The 19,594-nt window shown below is 37.4% G+C and overlaps 1 protein-coding gene across 1 annotated transcript in view; it reads left to right on the top strand.

The window, feature by feature from the left end:
- LOC120633378 (protein prickle-like) overlaps positions 1–19,594 on the top strand; it is a 198,641-nt gene that overhangs the window by 61,446 nt on the left and 117,601 nt on the right. The window contains exons 2-4 of the mRNA XM_039903581.1: positions 548–1,055; positions 11,506–11,619; positions 13,173–13,301. Of these exons, the coding sequence (XP_039759515.1) occupies positions 548–1,055; positions 11,506–11,619; positions 13,173–13,301 (751 nt within the window). The remainder of the gene's footprint in view (positions 1–547; positions 1,056–11,505; positions 11,620–13,172; positions 13,302–19,594) is intronic.

The raw sequence follows: 19,594 nt of genomic DNA, 5'->3' as shown, positions 1-19,594 counted from the left end.
ACCTGTTAGGGAGTACCTGTGGAAGTCATAACCCTAATCGGTGTCTACGCGACATCACACCGGAACACTAAATCGCTTAGCGGCACGTCTTTGTCGGTAGGGTGGTAACTAGCTACGGCCAAAGACCCCCACCATACACAAAAAACTGCGAGATAACCTGCAACATACAGACATAAATAAGATATTGTTTAGCACTGAAATATAAATGTTTTGTGTGTGATTTTTTAAAAAACTGTTTATCTAGTGGTACGAGAACTCTACCATGGTATCGACAGATTTCTGAAAATAAATCATAATTTTTATTTCTATTTGTTTAATTTAGTTACTTATCTACTACTACTCTTATTTTTGTTATGTATATTAACTATTTTTACTTTTGTTTTATTGGTACCATACATTTATTCCTATTCATTTCCATACTTATAAAAAAATTGGTTGAAATGTTGTTAGTTATAATTGTAAATATTAAGACTGATTCTACCGAGAACAGCTGCCAAGAAACTCATCAGTTTCCATTATTCTGACATAACTTTTTCTTCTTCCGCAGACCAGTGTGCCGGAACTGCGTGGTATCACCAACCGGCTCGTCCCCCCCACCACTGCACGAGAAGCCCACGTCGCCACCACCACCAGCGCCCGCTTCACCCCTACCGCACCTCCCGTCGCCGCAACCCAGCCACAGCGGCTCATCGATACCCAGCACTTCAAACTCCCCCCATCCCTACTCCTACCCAAACTTCAGGAGAAGCCAACCATACCAAGAACCATACAACTTGCTCCATAGTCATAGCGTATCCCAACTGAACCAGCCGGGCCAGCCTGGTTTACCCAATCCACCTTTACCTGGCCAAAGTTACCACTCGCCTCAGTCACCACAGTCAGCGATGTCGCTGTCTCCGCACCCAGTTCCTCAGGGCAAGTTGAGAGGGCTGCTGGAACACGCGGAGAGGCTGATGAAGCCGGGGGACCCTCACCGGCATTCGCAGAGTGATGATGACTCAGGGTGCGCGTTGGAGGAGTATACTTGGGTTCCACCAGGATTGAGGCCTGAACAGGTAAGAGCATTTAGTTCACTTTTTTTTTACAATGAAAAATTGCAACTGTACTTTGAAAATCAAGTTTATTTTGCTATTTTGCGCGAAAAGCAGGAAAATCTTAACGGTGTAATTTGTAACTTCTTTAATCTATATCACAGTAAAACCTCAACTCAATGAAAATACCGAAATTAGTTGCGTAAGCGGATAACCCGGTTCGAATGCAATTTATCATACTAAGTTCTAGGGGTCTACTTATAGAATTGTCTTGAAGTGCTCTAAGTGAAGCATAGATATAACTTAAAGGTTTCAGACTTTTATAAAATCTTTCTCACTCAAAATGTTTTCTCAAAATATCAATGACTGTTAGGGCTGTAAATTGGTCAATCAATGCCTTTAAAGTTATTTATAATTGTAGTTCCGCTGCAGGCCTTAGAAGTTGGGTTGGCAATATTATTTTCATTTAAATTTCTACAGCTTACAGCATACAATACCAAGTTGCTCTTAGTTGATAATAAAATAAATCGATTTGAAGTTAAATCCTCGACTTATTGCGTGAGTTGCTCTACACTGAAGGTAGTCTTCACTCACAAGTCACAGAGGCTTCTGAGGTATTTTAAACTAACATAGGAAGGCTCTAATTGCGTATACGCATCTCTACTAGCAAGCAGGGATTCCTAGAAGTATGCGGAACCGACGGTCGGCTAAGTTGTTCTTGAAGCAGTTTTTGTTTCGCGTATAATTTATTTCGCACACTGTGTTGAAAGAAACATAATTCTCGGCTTAGGCTTGGGTTACACGGCGAAATAAAACGGTGCGGTTATTTTACTGTGATTCATTATTATACCTTCATTTTAAGTACTACATATAATAATAAATAAATAATAATAATAATAAATTTATTTAATTCATAGTGGTGAAAACATTACAAATACCAATTTCATATAATTGATCTAAGATAGAGTTTTCTTTATCAAATGATGCAAAATATAATAAATAAATTAAAAATGGTTGAACCAAAAACTAAGCTAAAATTTTGCGATTTTGTGTTATAGCTTTTGGAACTGTTCATGATAGAAGGTATCAGTTATTACACAAAATAATTTAGAACTATTAAGTGTTACAATTTCGAAAAATATTTTTTTTTCAATATATTTTAATGCAGAAAGAAACGCAATAGCTTTTTTAAAGATTTGTCTATATGTCCCAGAAATTCAATTTGATAAATGTACCACACACGTTCCTCACTATTCTTGCGAAGCATAGCAAAACCTCACCTCTTGCTTTAGTGTGTAGCGTAAATACGAGTTTGAACGTCAATTTCATAGGCAGTCTTTATATAAGTTATACCAAGGTTCGCGCGGCACAATATAACAATGCAGCCTAGTTCTTACAAAGTTACAATTGCTGCGTTTATGGCAGGCATTTACTGAGATTCCTTTCATAGATTGATTTATAAGTCCCGCGGTTCTTTACTACAAGCCCTTCGCGTCAAATGTGATAAACTTCAAAAGATGCCTTTATTTATCGGATGACAAGTCGATTGGCTACGATCTCACTTGACGGTAAATGACGATGCGGTTATAGATGGAAACAGGCGAATCTGGAAAGGTACCTATGGTTTTATGGTTATGTACATATTTGAAAATTCAATTTGAGCATTAAAAACAAAATTTTTATTTATTCATGTAGGCCTATCACAGGCACTTATGAAGCGTTCATACATATATGTTTACATAATTGTAAGGGGATGGTGATAACTTCGTTCGCAAACTTAAACCTAAAGCTACGAGGGTTCCAAATGCGTCCTGGTCTAAGAAGAGCCCACAACAAACATAGCCGGGTATTTTTTTTTGTTATCACCATCTCACAGTAAATTTATATTAAGTTATGAAGTTAGAGCAATTCACACCCAAGCTTTCACCCAAGGCTGAAAGGCCTTAACATTAAAATAGGAATTTTCTTACGTTTTATATAATCTTTGAACTTATTGAGAGACATCTCAAAGATTACATTCGGTAATTTGTTATAAAATAATATACAATTGCCGTTGAATGAATTAGCAAAGTTATGTAGCCTAGTCAATTTGCATTGGGTTTCTCTACAGCCTAAGGAGTTAGTAATATCTCCAGGAGCACGTTATGCCGTTGGTCTCGAACATACTATAATAAAAGTAACTTAAACCCCGTATTTAAAGCAGCGTGTTAAGTCAGAGTTCTAATTACCTTACTGCTATTAGTGTGGTTTTTTCCCAGCCGTGGGATAACATTGTTCGTGTGTAATAAACTCGGTGGTCTATTAGTATGTTCTAAAACAGATCACTAAGTCCTGGGTTTGATTCAGAAGAAAATTTTTCAGAGCCATCAATTATCATTCATTTTCTGTTCAAAAACTTTGGTCTTGAAGCTCTAGCGGCTAAGAATATAAAATAGTAAACCATAAAGTCCGAAGTATGAACAATTCCTAGTACATTGTCATTTCAGTGAACGGCTTTCATGTTGCTCTTTGTCGCAGTAGGAAATAGGGCATTGTCTGGTCTAGGCCCTATACTGTATGCTCTGAACGCTTAGAAACTTCCAAACTTAAAAAACAAAAATAAAACTAACAGTTACAATATTTTTTTATGAAACATCATATTCTCTTTGCGTCTTCGAACCCTCAATAAGAGATTAAGTTTAAGTGTATTCAAACGAATTCGCTGCGCCCCAAGCTTTTACTCTCGGTCGTATAATAGTAATAAAATTAATAATTTCCTGGACTAGAAGTAGCATACCTACCTACTATGTTATTTTTCAGCATTTTAACTAACTGCCAAACATAAAGTCGATTGGTTACTTAGTAAGGGCGTAAAGGAAGGACAAACAAACAAAAATACCTTCATATTTATAATATTAGTTAGGATGCATTTAAAAAAATTGCTTTCGTTGCTACTCTATATAATATTCGTTTAAATTATTTCGACAATCGCTTTAAGTCGGTTGATGAGCACTTCCTGTGGTCATCAGCCGACCGTTGATGACCACAGGAATATCATATTCGTGAGTACATAGGTATGTAATCGATGAATTAATCTATAAAACTGGACTTCTAGTCTGCTATTGCAATAATAAGGTCACAGTGGGAAGTCATTAAAGTACTAAAAACTATAATTTTTTACTAAACAATTTTATATTAAAATAAACTGCTGGTTCTTATACTAGTTTGGCAAGCATGTGTTGTAGGCGCCTATTCTAAACTTACCAATGAGAAATCGTTTGTTATTATTTTTTCTTAAATTCATTTTGAAAAAACATATTATGACCGAGAGAAAAGCAAACACTGCAAAATTCCACCCACCCCAAGATATAGTATTTGAACTAACGGAATGTTATTTCTTATCAAATGAATTAATATCAATAAATTTTTTTATATTGTATGTACATTCATTAGAAGCTACTTTTTGTCACTGATCATCCACTGACAACAATTGTTATAGCAGCCTCTTGGCCCTGGTAGATATTAGGTAGATAGATGGTTGGTCATTTCTAAGCGGTTAGAGCATAGCGCGTTGTACAGGCAGAGCACAGCACATGTCCCAGCGACAATAGTCTGTAAACACGCGTAGTATTGTCGGAGGCATGTCTTTATGCGAGCCGATCGCTCTTTGAAGCCACGATGCTATCGCAAGCCGTGACTTATGGGAAAGGTAGACGAGAATAACATAGACTGCATTATTTATTTGAATCTATAGTCAAATTTAGTTTTAAAAACTCGATTGCACGACCCGCAGTGAAGTTTACCGCTATCATTATAGTAATATGTATATATAGGTTTAGGCCAAATCTTTTTGTTGTGTCGCTTTGAGTCAAGGTACTCTAGACGTTTCATTTTAAAGGGTTTACATTTGTCACTTACCATTTTGGTATGTATATGCTCCCAATTGTTCCAAGGTATATTGCATGATGTTACATTGCGTTTTAGAACATCCTTAAAGCGCAAGTACACTGATCACCAGTCTTTCGTTTACCAGTAGTGAGCTCAAAGTAAAAAACTGCCATCAGTTGACCTTTCAATATCAAAGATTCCATGCCGTCTATGCTCAATCTCCTCTGAATTTCAGAGTTTTTGATTTTATCTTAAGAATTTGAGATGAAAAACGTCCAGACGCTTAATATCTGTGACAGGCACCAAACTTCAGAAGCATATAGAAGTATTGGGTAGTCATATCCGTGCACACTCGAGACGATACAGCTAAGGTGTCGCTGTTCATGAAGGACACAGTGGCGTGCACTTCATACATGCAAAAAAGTGCAGCCTACCCTAACATTTTCATATAAATGGCAACACAGGAGGATTTTGACATCTTATGCCATTTTAATGCTCTATGCTTACCCTGGTCCGAGTGCACGCCACTGGGGGGACATCATCACCATAAATCAATAGCTTTAGTTTTAGGTTAACTAATAAAGTTATAACCATCATATAACTACCAGATTTTTTATGTAATATACGTCAAAAGTTGATTTTGGCATTGACTAATATAGATCGGTTATCCAATAGCACCCTGACCTGGTAGGATGAATCCATCTAGTTCTTCCCGTAATCTGTGGCTTACGCCGGATACTTATCTGATATCTCTGGACTCCGTCCATTAGATAATTTGTTTTATTTATAGCATGACTATTTATTTATTAACTATGATTAATATTGTCAGTTAGCTGGGGTTACTTTATCTTGCCAAAACATCTCAAATACAAGTAACGATAACATTAAGATTGTGTCACATGCATCACGTCTCTATGCGAAATAAAAAACATTTTTCCGCGTTGAATTTCCTCCGAAATTCCATATATAGGGTATTGTGTATATAACGCGAGGTTTAACACATGTATGGTGGAAATAAACTTAATTCTCTCAAAAGATCTGTGACTGTTTTTTTTGAGAGAATACCTCCTTTATTAACAATATCATGGATATTATGTAAGACTGACTTTTAATTTGATTTTAATCTACTTGTATTTTGACTTTACTGCTTATTTTTATTTTATTACATTATTATAACTATCGATATTATTATGAATATATTTTTGCGTTCTGATTATGGTTTAAATTTCTTTTTTAATTTTTTTGTTAATTTCATATTGTGAGTTGCACGCCAAACTATTGTTAATACACGGTTTTAATATCTACGTGTATTTATGCAATAAATCTTTATATCATGGAAGTTTAATCAGCATTAACCCATTGGTGGCCCACCATAACGCAAGGGGATTCCTCTCAGAACAGGGGTTTAGGCTATATAGTCCAGCTCGCTGGTGCGGAGTGCGGATTGATAGACTTTACACACCTTTGAGAATAAAGGCGTGTAAAGTCTACCAATCTAATGTTATGGTGAACTCTCAGGCATGCAGGTTTACCCACGATGTTTTGCTTCGCCGTTACGGCTAAAAACATTTTAAATTTATTTAATTAAAAACGCACAAAAGTTAAAGGTCGAGGTTCGAACTCGGTTACACCGAACGGGAGGCCGAAGCTAAGCTATCAACGCTTTTTTATTTAATATCATCATCTTAAATATTAACTTTTGCATAATACGGTCTCATCTCACGGAGATGGCGTCTTCCCAGCATCTCTCGGGGCGCCCGGGGACCGGGAGTCGTTTTAATTTTTTGCTCCGTCGCCCCGGGCCGCACTCTTATTGCTTTATTTTAACCTTAATTGTAAGCACGGCTTAAGTATTCAAGACGTTGTGTTCTATAATGGGGTGGTGGTTGAACGGAATTTTGTATTTATTTTGGTGGGTGTTCTTAAATTTAAATAAACGGGGAAATCTGTATTTTCTGCACCCTTCAGATAAAATGTACTCGCGCAACATAGTATTCGACAGTGTTTTTTGTGTATCAAATCACTACATCATCAAACTAAAATAAGTAAATAAATAAATAATTGATATACTACGACAACGCACACATCGCCATCTAGCCACAAAGTAAGCGTAGCTTGTGTTATGGGTACTGAGAGGACTGATGAATATTTTTATGAGTAATATACATAAATACTTATAATATACATATGAACACAAAGACACTGAGAAACATTCATGCTCATTTTTATAAATTTAAAATGCATATAAAAAATTTCGGAACCGACAGGATTTGAACCTGCGACTCTCGGGCAATCGCGGCCTGAGCGCTTTCACCAATTAAGCTACGGCTCTCCTACCATCGATGCCGAAATTCATGCTTATCACACAAACATTTTCCAGTAGTGGGAATCGTACCCACGGCCTTGGACTCAGAAAGCAGGGTCGCTGCAGACTGCGCCAATCGGCCGTCAAAATGGATCAAATAGGTTTAAAGCCGAAAATTCTATTGTGGTCAGTCCTTGGTCAAGCGAGGGTACGGGCGGCGAGATTGAACTTTGTAGGTAAGAACCCCCTCGTCGGTATCGTTATTTAAGCCCATCTAATCTAGGCTAAGGCTTATCGTCTTGGCCAATGGCCTAAAGGTGATCACTAGGTGTCACTTCCGAGAACCCCATGCTGTGGGCGAAAAAAACGCTGCCGTGGCCCGGGGACATTGTCGATTCCGGCGATAAATAATACTGCTTGCATTTTAGAACCGACAGGATTTGAACCTGTAACTCTCTAGCAATCGCGGCTCTCTTACCGCTGATACTAATTTCGGAATTAGTATAAATGCCTTTTATACCAGTCTTATAGTGACATGCTTGCATTGTTGTCGTCCTCATCGTCATCAACCCGCCTGCGGTTTGGTGAAGATGATCGCAGGAGCTCCCGAAGAATTGACGCTTCAGGTGGTCTCATGCACGGAGAATAAAGCTTAGGGAATTTTTGAACCTTCAAAGGATCCGAGACCGTGCTATTTCAAAATGCTATGTTTATGTCATCTTTATGGCCTTTTAAGTGAAACTATTTATTAATATATTTTTATTGTAGCGCTATTGATTACGAATAAATAAATAAATAAAAAATAAAAGTCATAACGACTAAGATAGACATAGCTTTACTAACGCAATCCATTGATTTTCTCTATTACGACTAGGTCAAACCTATCTGTCTCAGCTGAAGATAGAACTCTGAAACTCTTCTTTGTAAAGCCGCAGCGCACACCACCGCTCCATGGAGGTCGTCAGCATAACAAGATGGCGGTATTTTAATAACGCATCATTAGTTCAAATGATACGTATAGCCAGTTTCGTTCTCGCGAACGCTCCAGATTCACCTCACGTATCATTTTCATTAGCCGTTCATTAGATGAGACGGGGGGGTCTTTATTAGCTACGTATATTTATCGCTCTACCTTATAACTGGGCAGGGTATTGAGTTCATCTTTCTACGTGTATATTGTACAGGATGTTAAATAATATTATTTCCACGATACCTCGGGCTATTAAAGTCCCGATGCTGCGTACAGGCCTCATCTCTCTCGAGAGAGAGTTGAGTGGATAAACCCACCACGCTGTACCAATGCGTGTTTGTGGGCTTTAAGAAATATAATAGCACATTAGCGGTGCGCGGTGAAGCGGTGATTGCTCAGTGGGTAGGACTTAGACTTCCCTTTCAGGAGGCCGAGTTCGAGTCCCGGGATGCATCTCTAACTTTTCTAAATTCTGGGCATTTTAAGCATTTAAAATATCAATTGCTCCAACAGTATACAGTTTGGAGAACCGATGGACGCAAGTGTCAGTAGATCTCCAGCAAGGGTCCAGATTTGAAGACCGCAGTGGCGAAGCGGTGAAAGTGGGAGAGCCTTGGTTCGAATCCCGATTTGAATTTTTTTAATTTTCTATGGTCTGATCTGGTAGAAGTTTTTGGCCGTGCCTAGTTACCATCTTTCCAACAATGACGTGCCGCCAAATGATTTAGCGCTAGATACTGATTAGGGGTGAAGGTTTAATATAACTGAACCATATAGATACACTAGCAGATAAACTAAGCTCGGCTGCCTACGTCGTCAGGAAAATTAGACAGATTACTGACGTAGAAACAGCAAGACTTGTTTACTTCGCGTACTTTCATAGTGTGATGTCTTACGCGATCTTATTATAAGGGCAAAGCTGCTGATATTGAAACTATATTCATATTGCATAAAAGAGCTGTACGGTCAATATATAAACTTAAATCACGTGAATCCCTCCGTGAAAAATTTAAAGAAATAGGTATACCTACTTACGGTAGCCTCACAATATATTTATAACAATATAGTATTTGTAAGACAACATATTAGTCTTTATAAACAAAAAGTGGATATAAACAGTCGACTTACAAGAAATGGTCATAAATTAGTGACATCTGCATATCGTCTGCGAAAGGTGCAGAAGTCATTTGTGGGATTGAGTATACGCTTTTGTAATATGATTCCTAAGGTAATTTTGGACCTACCAATGCATAAGTTTAAAGAATGTGTTAAAACACATTTATACACACAGCGAGGTTATTATACAATTGATGAGTTTCTTAATGACAAGGTTGCTTGGAAGCATCCGGCTCCGCTTTCATCTCTCACAAGATAGAAAAATGAAGAAATCATAAAAAATGTAAAATGTAAATTTTTGATGTTGGAAAAGAGCAACTGCTGAGTTTCTTGCCGGCTTCTTCTCGGTAGAATCTGCCTTCCGAACCGGTGGTAGAGTCACACACGGACAGACTTGACGTTTCAAAAGTGCTTGTATTAGGCCTACTTGAAATAAATGAATTTTGAATTTTGAATTTTGAACCCTTTAACAGAATAGCCTGTTACCGTCTTTGACGGCATCATCACCAGGTGAGATTGCAGTCAAGGTAAAACTTGAAGTTAAAAAAAAATCCTGCTAAAAGTCCAACTGTAGCATCTATGTAGTTATATGATTTGACGGCCGATTGGCGCAGTGGGCAGCGACCCTGCTTTCAGAGTCAAAGGCCATGGGTTCGATCTCCACAACTGGCAAATGTTTGTGTGATGAATATTGGTATTTCAGTGTCTGGGTGTATATCAACCGATAGACGTCCACGTTCCGTCCGTTCCGTTCCAAATTTCACGGTTTTGTGCCGCTTGTATCCAGCGGCTACCTGCGACGCGCTTAATGTCGTCTGTCCACCTCGTTGGGGGTCGACCAACGCTGCGCTTACCAGTTCGGGGCTGCCATTCCACCTTGGGACCCCAACGTCCATCCTTTCTTCTATATGTATATTATTTACATAAAATTATTCATAAACAATATTCTACAGTCATCTTAGTTACCATAACACAAGCTACGCTTACTTTGGGGCTAGGTGGCGATGTGTGTATTGTCGTAGTATATTTATTTATTTATTATTATTAGTGTTGTTATTATAATGATGAGGTAGGTATCGCGTAAGATGAGCAAGCTAAGCCGTCGATCCTGGTTATGACCACTATGTATTAAGTATATGTTTTATTCCGTTCATAAATGATAGGATATGAGGGGAGATATTTCATAGCGTAAGCTTAACCTATAATACCGCCATAACTTTCGGCTAACTAATACTTTTCTGTGCGCCGTGAGATAAAGTTAAGCCTTATTTATTAATATGTTAGTTGCGTTAGTTACTTTTAATAAACCACAACTTGTGCTAGAAACTTTTTGTCTGGTGGGAGGCTTCGGCCGTGGCTAGTAGTATCGACAAAGAGGTGACGCTAAGCTGTTTCGCGTTCCGGTACGATGTCGCGTAGAAACCGATTAGGGATATGGGTTTAATATAACTCCCTGACAGGTTAGCCCGCTACCATCTTAGACTGCATTATACTTACCACCAGGTGAGATCGAAGTCAAGGTCTAACCTGTATAAAGAAAAACTTTTTTTTATTACCTAATTTTGTTTAAATTTAAGGGTTGAAGGGTAAAAAGGTATTGTTAATAACAAAGTCACGAGGAGACTGTTGTTGTGCTAGGACAACCTGAGTTACAGAGGGTGGTTCCTTCCAAGGATCTTAAAAAATATGTGTTAGGAACACTTCCTACTTGGAATAAATTAGAATAATGAAAACTATTATACCTGTTAATCAAAACCGAAATATTACTTCACAGGCTTTAGAGGTACATTATTTACTGTCTCTGAGACTTATCTGTGAAACCGAAACGCTAATAGTTTTTGAGTAAACCTCTGCCACCGCTGAAAGAAATCAGATACAGCCCATACTTAATTAAAATCGATTGACTTCTGCCACTTTATGAGGTACGTGTCGCGTAGTGTAGGTACTATGCGCGTGTCGGTCTTTTATCTTCAATAGGGATATTATAAGTTATCACTTATGAATTGGTTTAATTCTATTATATGAATTAAACCAATTCATAAGTGATAACTTATAATAGTAGGGAGAATGATCGTCTTTTGGGAACCCGTGGGAGAGGCCTTTAGTCCAGAAGTTGTCGGTTATAGGCTATTGGTGATAATATAGCTCCAAATAAACTACAAACATGTTCTACCTTCTACATTTCCGTTAGTAAAGTCAGCAATGCATGGTTCCAGGTGCACCTGTATTTCTCCGCGCTGCCCGAGGACAAGGTGCCGTACGTCAACAGCATCGGCGAGCGCTACCGGCTCAAGCAGCTGCTCCAACAGCTGCCTCCACAGGATAATGAGGTACTAGCTCTTCAGCTACTAGCATCTGATAAATTGAATCATCATCGTCATCATATAAACCCATTACCGAACCACTACAGTGCACGGGTCCCCTCCCATAATGCTAATGGTTTAGGCCCCTGTACACCATGTTGGCCCAACTTTCCGGCATGAAGGTTTCCTTACTATGTTTTCCTGCACCGTTAAAGCAATTGATATTTTAATTGCATAAAACGCACATAACTTATAAAAGTTGGAGTTGCTTGCTGGGATTCGAACTCAGCCCCTCGAAATTGACGCCAGGGTCTCGACCCGTTATCACCGCTATTTTAAATTAAATCTATATTGGAAAATTGGTGGGCAGAGATTTTATTGACTTTTTACTGTACTACCTGCAGTCCCTGCATGTTAGCTTCTTTGTAAAATCTATTTGCAATTTTTATATATAATAATATTTGACTTACTGCGAGTGTTTGTGTCACGTGACGTCTGTGGGTATTTTCGTAGAAATATCGGTGTGATTTGATACAAACTGTAGTGTCTCTTCCAAAGAGACTCGGCAACCAGTCAATGACTAACCTCTGGTATTCAGGATGTAGATTTGAAGACTGGCGCGATGGCAATCATGTCTCCAATCGAATAAATAATGCCCTTAGATTATCAGCATGTTATGGCTGATGCCCGCCATCTTGAATATTTGTATCGAATAGCAATTCGATCTGATATCAAGTGAATAACTTTAGTTTCAATTATTAGAATTGCGCGAGTTACATTTGGCTTAGTTAAATTAAATGATCATAACATTATTTGGATTGCGCATTATTAAATACTCGATTGATATTTAAGATGTGACTTTGCGAGTAGGTTCTTAAATTAAGGGCGTGCGTAGAGGGAACGTTCTTGCGTAGAGGGTACATTGCCGAAGATCTGTTTGGTGATATATTACACCACACAGATTCTCCTGCTTTTCGCGGAGTATAGCAAATTAGGCTTCATTTTCATGAATACCTCCTGCTTCTGACTTATGTTAGCAGTGTTTACATACTAGCACTGGCAGAAAAGAGAAATTGAATCCCCAAGGGCTAAAATGTATTTTCCCACCTGCTAAAGTACTGGAAAAGGGAGAAAGAGAAGTTCACCCCCGTTTAATATAACACGTACTCGTACATTATTTATATATTATTGACAATGACAAGGTTGCTTGGAAGCATCCGGCTCCGCGTTCATCTCTCACAAGATAGAATAATGAATGTTAAAATGTAAATTGTTGAAGTTGGAAAAGAACAACTGCTGAGTTTCTTGTCGGCTTCTTCTAGGTGGAATCTGGCTTCCGAAGCTGTGGTAGAGTCACTACATACAGACAGACTTGACGTTTCAAAAGTATTTATATTAGGCTCATTGAAATAAATGAATTTAGAATATATATAGCTCGGAAAGTGTATGAAACTGTGGGAGACGATAAACAGTTTGTATTTCCCCGTAGAGAATGACTACGTACTGTGTCTAAGCCGTAATCGTACACGTCAACCTGACCATTGAGTCAACGTGCTACATGAAAGGGGTGTTTTTTACAGGTGCGCTACTGCCACGCGCTGTCGGACGAGGAGCGCAAGGAGTTGCGGTTGTTCAGTGCGCAGCGCAAACGGGAGGCTCTGGGCCGCGGCCAGGCGCGCCAGCTGCACGCCTCGGCACCCTGCGACCGGGTAAGTGGCTTCACAACCCAGCATCCTCAACCCATTACCAGCTCTGCACAGGGGATGTGTATAGAATGAGAGGAGTTCCTCAGGACATGTCATTAACACCATGCCATTACGGGCTCTGCACAGGGCGAGGTTATCCTCTCAAGGTGAGAGGTTACCATCCAATATTAGAATTATTACGATACTTAAGCCATCGATCATATGACATGCTTTACCACTACTTACTTCGTTTCATTAGTAACTTAAAGATACTCTCAAAGTAATCACTCAACTCTCAGGATGAGAATGGTTTAGACCGTTGTTCACTAAAATGCCAAAATGCGGATTGATAGACTTCACACGCCTTTTAGAACACCCTGGAGGCAGGTTTCTATGCAGATAACTTGCGTGCCGTGGTACCTACTAACACGTTTTCCACTTTTCCTCGATTTTAGAAAAATCTCAAACGTAGACTATTGTGACAACCTAGCGGCGTTTTTTTTTATAAATGAAATTAAAAGCCTTTTTATTATCACTAATACATAGTTGGTTTAATTGTATGAGTTAATATTTTACGTGGCACATTATTATCTATTATAATAAAAGCTGCATTAAATTATTGAATTAATATTAATATTAGTAACAAAGTAACTCTGAATAAATATTATTGTTTAAGGATCTCTCTCCGAGTAAAAGCGTTTTCCAGATTTTTCCACAACTTCCTGTCTAGTGCTTTGGTTTTAGAGTTTAATCCTGCAGTTTTTAAAATTTGGTTGTTTTCTAACCAGCTTTCTAACTATACCTCTCTTTCGATGTCCCAGTATACCGCGCCATTTAGTGACCGCCTTTGTCCATCTTTTAGTATCCGCTAGTATATAGCTACATAAATATAATTTCTCAGCCCCTGAAATTCCAAAACGAACTTTTAATTAACTTCATAGGAAACCAAACGCAAAAGCAATTAGAAAACCTCTTCCTCGCTCGCACAATTACAGCGTCCGTGAAGAATGTTGCTAATCACTTTTTTCTTCGTATTGCCCATTAAAATAATTTCAGTTTTAATAGTTACTTATAACTGTGTGTGGTCTAAGTACCACTTTGGTTTCCTGCTAACTAGATAATAGTAAGCCTCACTGGTCTAGTAGTGACTAGTGAGCATGTTCGACTGCAGATCACAATGTCCTGGGTTCAATCCCCTGGTTGAGTGAATAATATAGTTTATATAATATAGTTATAGTTTTCCTGTAAATAAATTCCGCACAGTCTGAAGATTAACCACTCATAGTTAGGCTATATTATATTGATGACCTTAATTGCGTAGCGGTGAGCGCTTTGGATTCAAGTGATGGTCCCGAGTTCGATCCCAGGCAGGGGAATTTTGGGAATTTATAATTTTAGAATTTTCACTGGTCTGGTCTCGCGGATAGCTTATGTTGTGGCTAGTAACCACCCTGTCAACAAAGACGTGCCGCTAAGTGATTCCGCTTCCGCTAAGATAGCTGGTAGAAACCAATAGGGGGTATGAATTTAATAAACTGCCATACCCCTAAAAGGTTACCATCTTAGACTGCATCATCACTTTCCAGAACGAGCTTGCAGAATGGGCTAATTTGTAGTGAAAAACAATAAAAAAACAAACTGTAAAGCTTACCAGCTTGTAGCCTTCTTGCGTGTTTGGTTCCAGAATAAAAGCTCTCTCCGGAATGTTAACCGTGTCCCGTGATAACGATTACAGGTTATACCAGTTAGATAATAAATGAACGCAATGAAGTGAAAAAATGGTTTAATTTAAGAGCCGTGTCGAGATCCGATTAATCCTACAATCCATCTGATAAACTCTGTTAACACCTTGCGTTTATCTTTATAAGAGTTAGACTAAGGTCACAGGTTACAGGATGTGGCGATTTCAATATTAGTTCATAAATGGCCGCCAAAATGTTATCTTGACAAAACAGAACCGCTTGTATTTCGATGTTATTTACTACTTAGTTTTAAGGAACGTTTGGCAGCAGCATAGCTTAGAAAATACTATATAACTCTATGACATTAGAAACAACGAACACTCTTTAAGCCAAAATAAATTGTTGCATTTTTCTTTATCGTTGATACTTAGCTAGTCACGAAAATGGGATAGCAATAGTTCGGTGTAAAATAAGATATCAGATTACCTACACGCTACCAAAATCGACGCGCTGCGTGTTGAGTCGAATGAATTCGTAGCATTTTCGATTGTATGATCAGAATTGCAGTGTTCTACTTGTAGACTTTTTAATCTGTTAGGTCGCACACAGTCAATGTTATAATTTAATATCATTTTAATTTAATTGTACTTCAAAATTCATTACGCGTCCTCTATTAAAATTCGGGGACAAGATCTTAAGAAAGAGGAATTGCTAGACGTTAAATCGCTCCTCTTATCACAGTGGCTACGTGCCGGTTGTGCGACGCAACATTTTAATTCCGCAACTAATAAATCATACGGGACCCTCTGGAGCCGTCTCTGGCAACTGACAACGTTACATATTGCTTTGGGGCCGTTTGTTTGAAAGTCTCAGCAAAAACACTATCCGAGCACAGGAAAATATGATTTCCTTCAAATTATTAATAGAGATATATTTATATTGACGGCCGAGTGGCGCAGTGGGCAGCGACCCTGCTTTCTGAGTCCAAGGTCGTGGGTTCGTGTGATGTAAAATGTTTGTGTGATGAACATGAATGTTTTTCAGTGTCTGGGTGTTTATCTGTGTATTATAAGTATTTATGTGCATTATATTCATAAAAAATATTCATCAGCTATCTCAGTACCCATAACACAAGCTAACGCTTACTTTGGGGCTAGATGGCGATGTGTGTATTGTCGTAGTATATTTAATTTATATACACGTACAATATACACAATCGATTTTATTTATTTATTTACGTGTGATTTTATTTATTTATGTACGTGTACAAGGACAACTTGTCTCTAAAGATATTCATTCCGGAGGGTCATTTAGTATTACACATGCTTATTTAAAAATAACGTGCAACATTTTGTTATTAAATAAACAGAAACAACAGTTGTAAATTATGATATTCGCTTTATAATCGAAACACTTACACATAAAACAAGTAAGTAGATATGATAAATTGTAATGCAGTAAAGAATTACCCACCGACCCATTGGGGATACTTGCATCATTTCTGTGATGTATTCTTTTATATATTTGACACGGCAGTTATTTACTTAGATCTTTATATCCCTCCTTCTGAAAGTTGGTTCAAAATAAAATTGCAGTTCGTGAGATTGAAAACACATATAATTAGTTGAGACCACCCACTGAGATCGTGCTACAATGTTCTCAACTGTGCAACTGCACTTTGCTTGAAAGTATTTGACAACGGTATTTGTTTGTAAAGTTTTCCAAACACTCAACTTAGCCGAATGGTATATTACCTTACTTTAACTATGTATATATACAACGTGTAATTAAGAGCCGAAATAATACTTCACAGGCTTTAGAGGTACATTATGTACTATCTCTGAGACTTATTTGTGAAACCGAAAATCTAATATTTTTTGAGTAAACCGCTGCCATAGTTTTTACTGAATAAAATCAGATACAGCCCTGCCCCCAGATACATGCAAAATTAAAATCGTGTGACTCCTGTTACTTTATTCGGTACGCGTACAGTCTTTTATCTTCAATAGGGTTGTCACAAGTAAGCACTTAGATTTTTTTGAATTGGTTTGTTTGGAAAAATTAAAATGCTTCTTTTCATCCTTCAATATTATTTCCTAATTCTATTACACGTCGTATACCTATTTTACCAATATTTTACCAGTTCAACGAACTAGCGCCGATTAGCTGCGATACAATTCACCCTTAAACGATGCGATACAATTACCTTTTTAAATACAATAACATGTATTTTTATTTCAATTTATTTTTTGTTATCTGATAACAGAAACAATTACTTTCTGTCTTATGGGAACGAACACACGGGAGGCAATCCATTTTTATATGTAGAAAATATATACCAGTATTCTTGAAAAACTTTCTACTACTTTTAATTTGAGGAAGGTAATATCTCCAAAAAATAAATAAGAGTAAAAGGTAAATAAACATTTTGTTTTGTTTTCTAAGACAGCCATTGGTAACACTAAATAAAGTAAAAACAGATTGCCGTATAAAATCTCATAATCATTAGCGCTTCCCTTGGGAAGGCGAGTCAAAGTTTTCCGCGTTTTAATTTGTAAAGATGCAAATGAATTTGATTTGGCGCTGCTCTCCCCTCGCCGGGTACTCTTAATGAAACTTTCGGTACAGAATAGATAATTGCTTTCGGACAGTTACATTTAAAGCTTTTTCAAATAAGGCCAAGCTCAGACGACAGACCACTCTTAATCTTTAGCTATCTTAGTAATAAACTAGGACGCCGCCGCTAGACGCCCATGAATTTATAGCGAATCGGACATTTTTGTCGCAGAATCATAACCATGTGATTTTGTGTGAGAAAATTCCTGCAAACATTGAAACTAATTGTCAGTTGGTGCACGGTTAATTACGAAGTAAATTAATTTTTCCTTTTCAACCTCAATGAGAAGGTTTCAATTATACGAGGTTTTAACATATTTGGTTACAATTTGCTATTTTTTTCTTCTTTATGTACCCAAATAACACTGTAATTAAAAATAATAACAAATAAGATGTACATAGAATTTTTTTTTCACATACACTTACTTCAAACAATTAGGTACGTAAATAAAATCAATTAGGTAAACTTTTAATCGAGATAGTCGCATGTCTTTGCTTGGCCTATCCCGCGCTCATATTGCTGACTTGATACTAAAGTCTCAATTCGTTTTAATTGTTGAAGTTTTGACGACTAAAAGAATTGCTGAGCCCTAAATTTTTTAATGGCGGAACATTTATAAAACGCCTGTGTTTTAACATTTTTCCTTATTTGTTTTAATGAGGGGATCAGATTTTTATCGAGCTATTTGAAGCTTTATTTATAATGGCTGTTAATTTTTTTAATAGTTGCCTTAACTTACCGGCAATCTGAGTTCGTTGGCGTACCGGTAATAATCGTATGAATCGCAAGATTGCCTGCCATCGAAATTATACAGGATGTATGTACACTCTTCTTCCAAAGTTTCTGTATTGATGTCCAGGCAAAAGTTGTGTATGAAAAGTGTAACATCGGCATGAATACCCCTTTTGAACTAGCTGTAAGATAATTGTGACTATAAAATAACAATTTGCAGTGGTAACTTCAGGTGTATTTACAAATTAAAAACGTATGTAACTTAACGTGTACTTATAACAATAATAAATAATAATAATAATAATTGTTTAATTCAGGTGAAACCCATCTCAATATAAACGTAAAAAAGTAGCATAGTATTTTAAAAGATCTTAAAAAATTATGTATGTACACGCGTTAGAAGTTATACAATTTTGGCGTAACGAGATAAAAATCTTTTAAAAAATTTTATCTTTCGCCGTTCTTCGTTTGTAGAAAAAACGACACTAACAATAGAAAAAAGGTATTTAATTCATTGAAAGTTTTAGTATAACGCGTTATATAGTTAAATAAGATTTATTTAAATATCACATAATTAAAGAAATCGACATAATAAACATAATTAAATTTGGTATAATAATAGACTCATTATCGGTCAACCAAGATTCACTTAACATTAAAATTTTAGATTTTGGTACAATGGAATCAATTAAATTACCGGAATGAGCCCGTCAAACCTTATAGCTAACTTCAGGGTGTCGGTTTTTGTGACGGTGGGCGCTTGCATAATAAGAATTTACACTCATCATTTTTACCTAACGCGCTAAATTAACTAAAGTATAACTTCAAGAATGCCTTTTATTATATTGATCAGTTAAACTGATTTTAGTAATACTTGGCGTATAGATAACTTGCGTCTTGGTTATCTCTAAAAGTAATAGTAAATCTTATCCTGAATTATGAATCCAATAACTTCCTCTTACCTTACTTAACCACGAAGACGTTAAAAGTTAAACAATTTCTTGCTTCGATGACTTCTTGGCAGTGCGTTTATGATTGCCGTTATAATTGAGAGCCCTCCCCCCCCAGACCCTCCAAAATTAGTGCTTAATGTAGTGGAACTCCCCTGAAGGAAATATGCCGACTGTGGTTCGCGAATCTCTTTAATATTCTTGGAATAGCGCGCGTCCATTGTCAGAGCAGGCAAGTTTTTACTGTTCGTCGAAACGATTTATTTTTTGACACCCTGGTCGAAATCGGTCAGCGAAAACCGTGTATCAGAACCCTTAGTATGTAATATTACGACT

This window comes from Pararge aegeria, chromosome 21 (genome assembly GCF_905163445.1).
Source record: "Pararge aegeria chromosome 21, ilParAegt1.1, whole genome shotgun sequence".
NCBI lineage: Eukaryota > Metazoa > Arthropoda > Insecta > Lepidoptera > Nymphalidae > Pararge > Pararge aegeria.
This window is presented reverse-complemented; position numbering and strand designations above follow the sequence as displayed.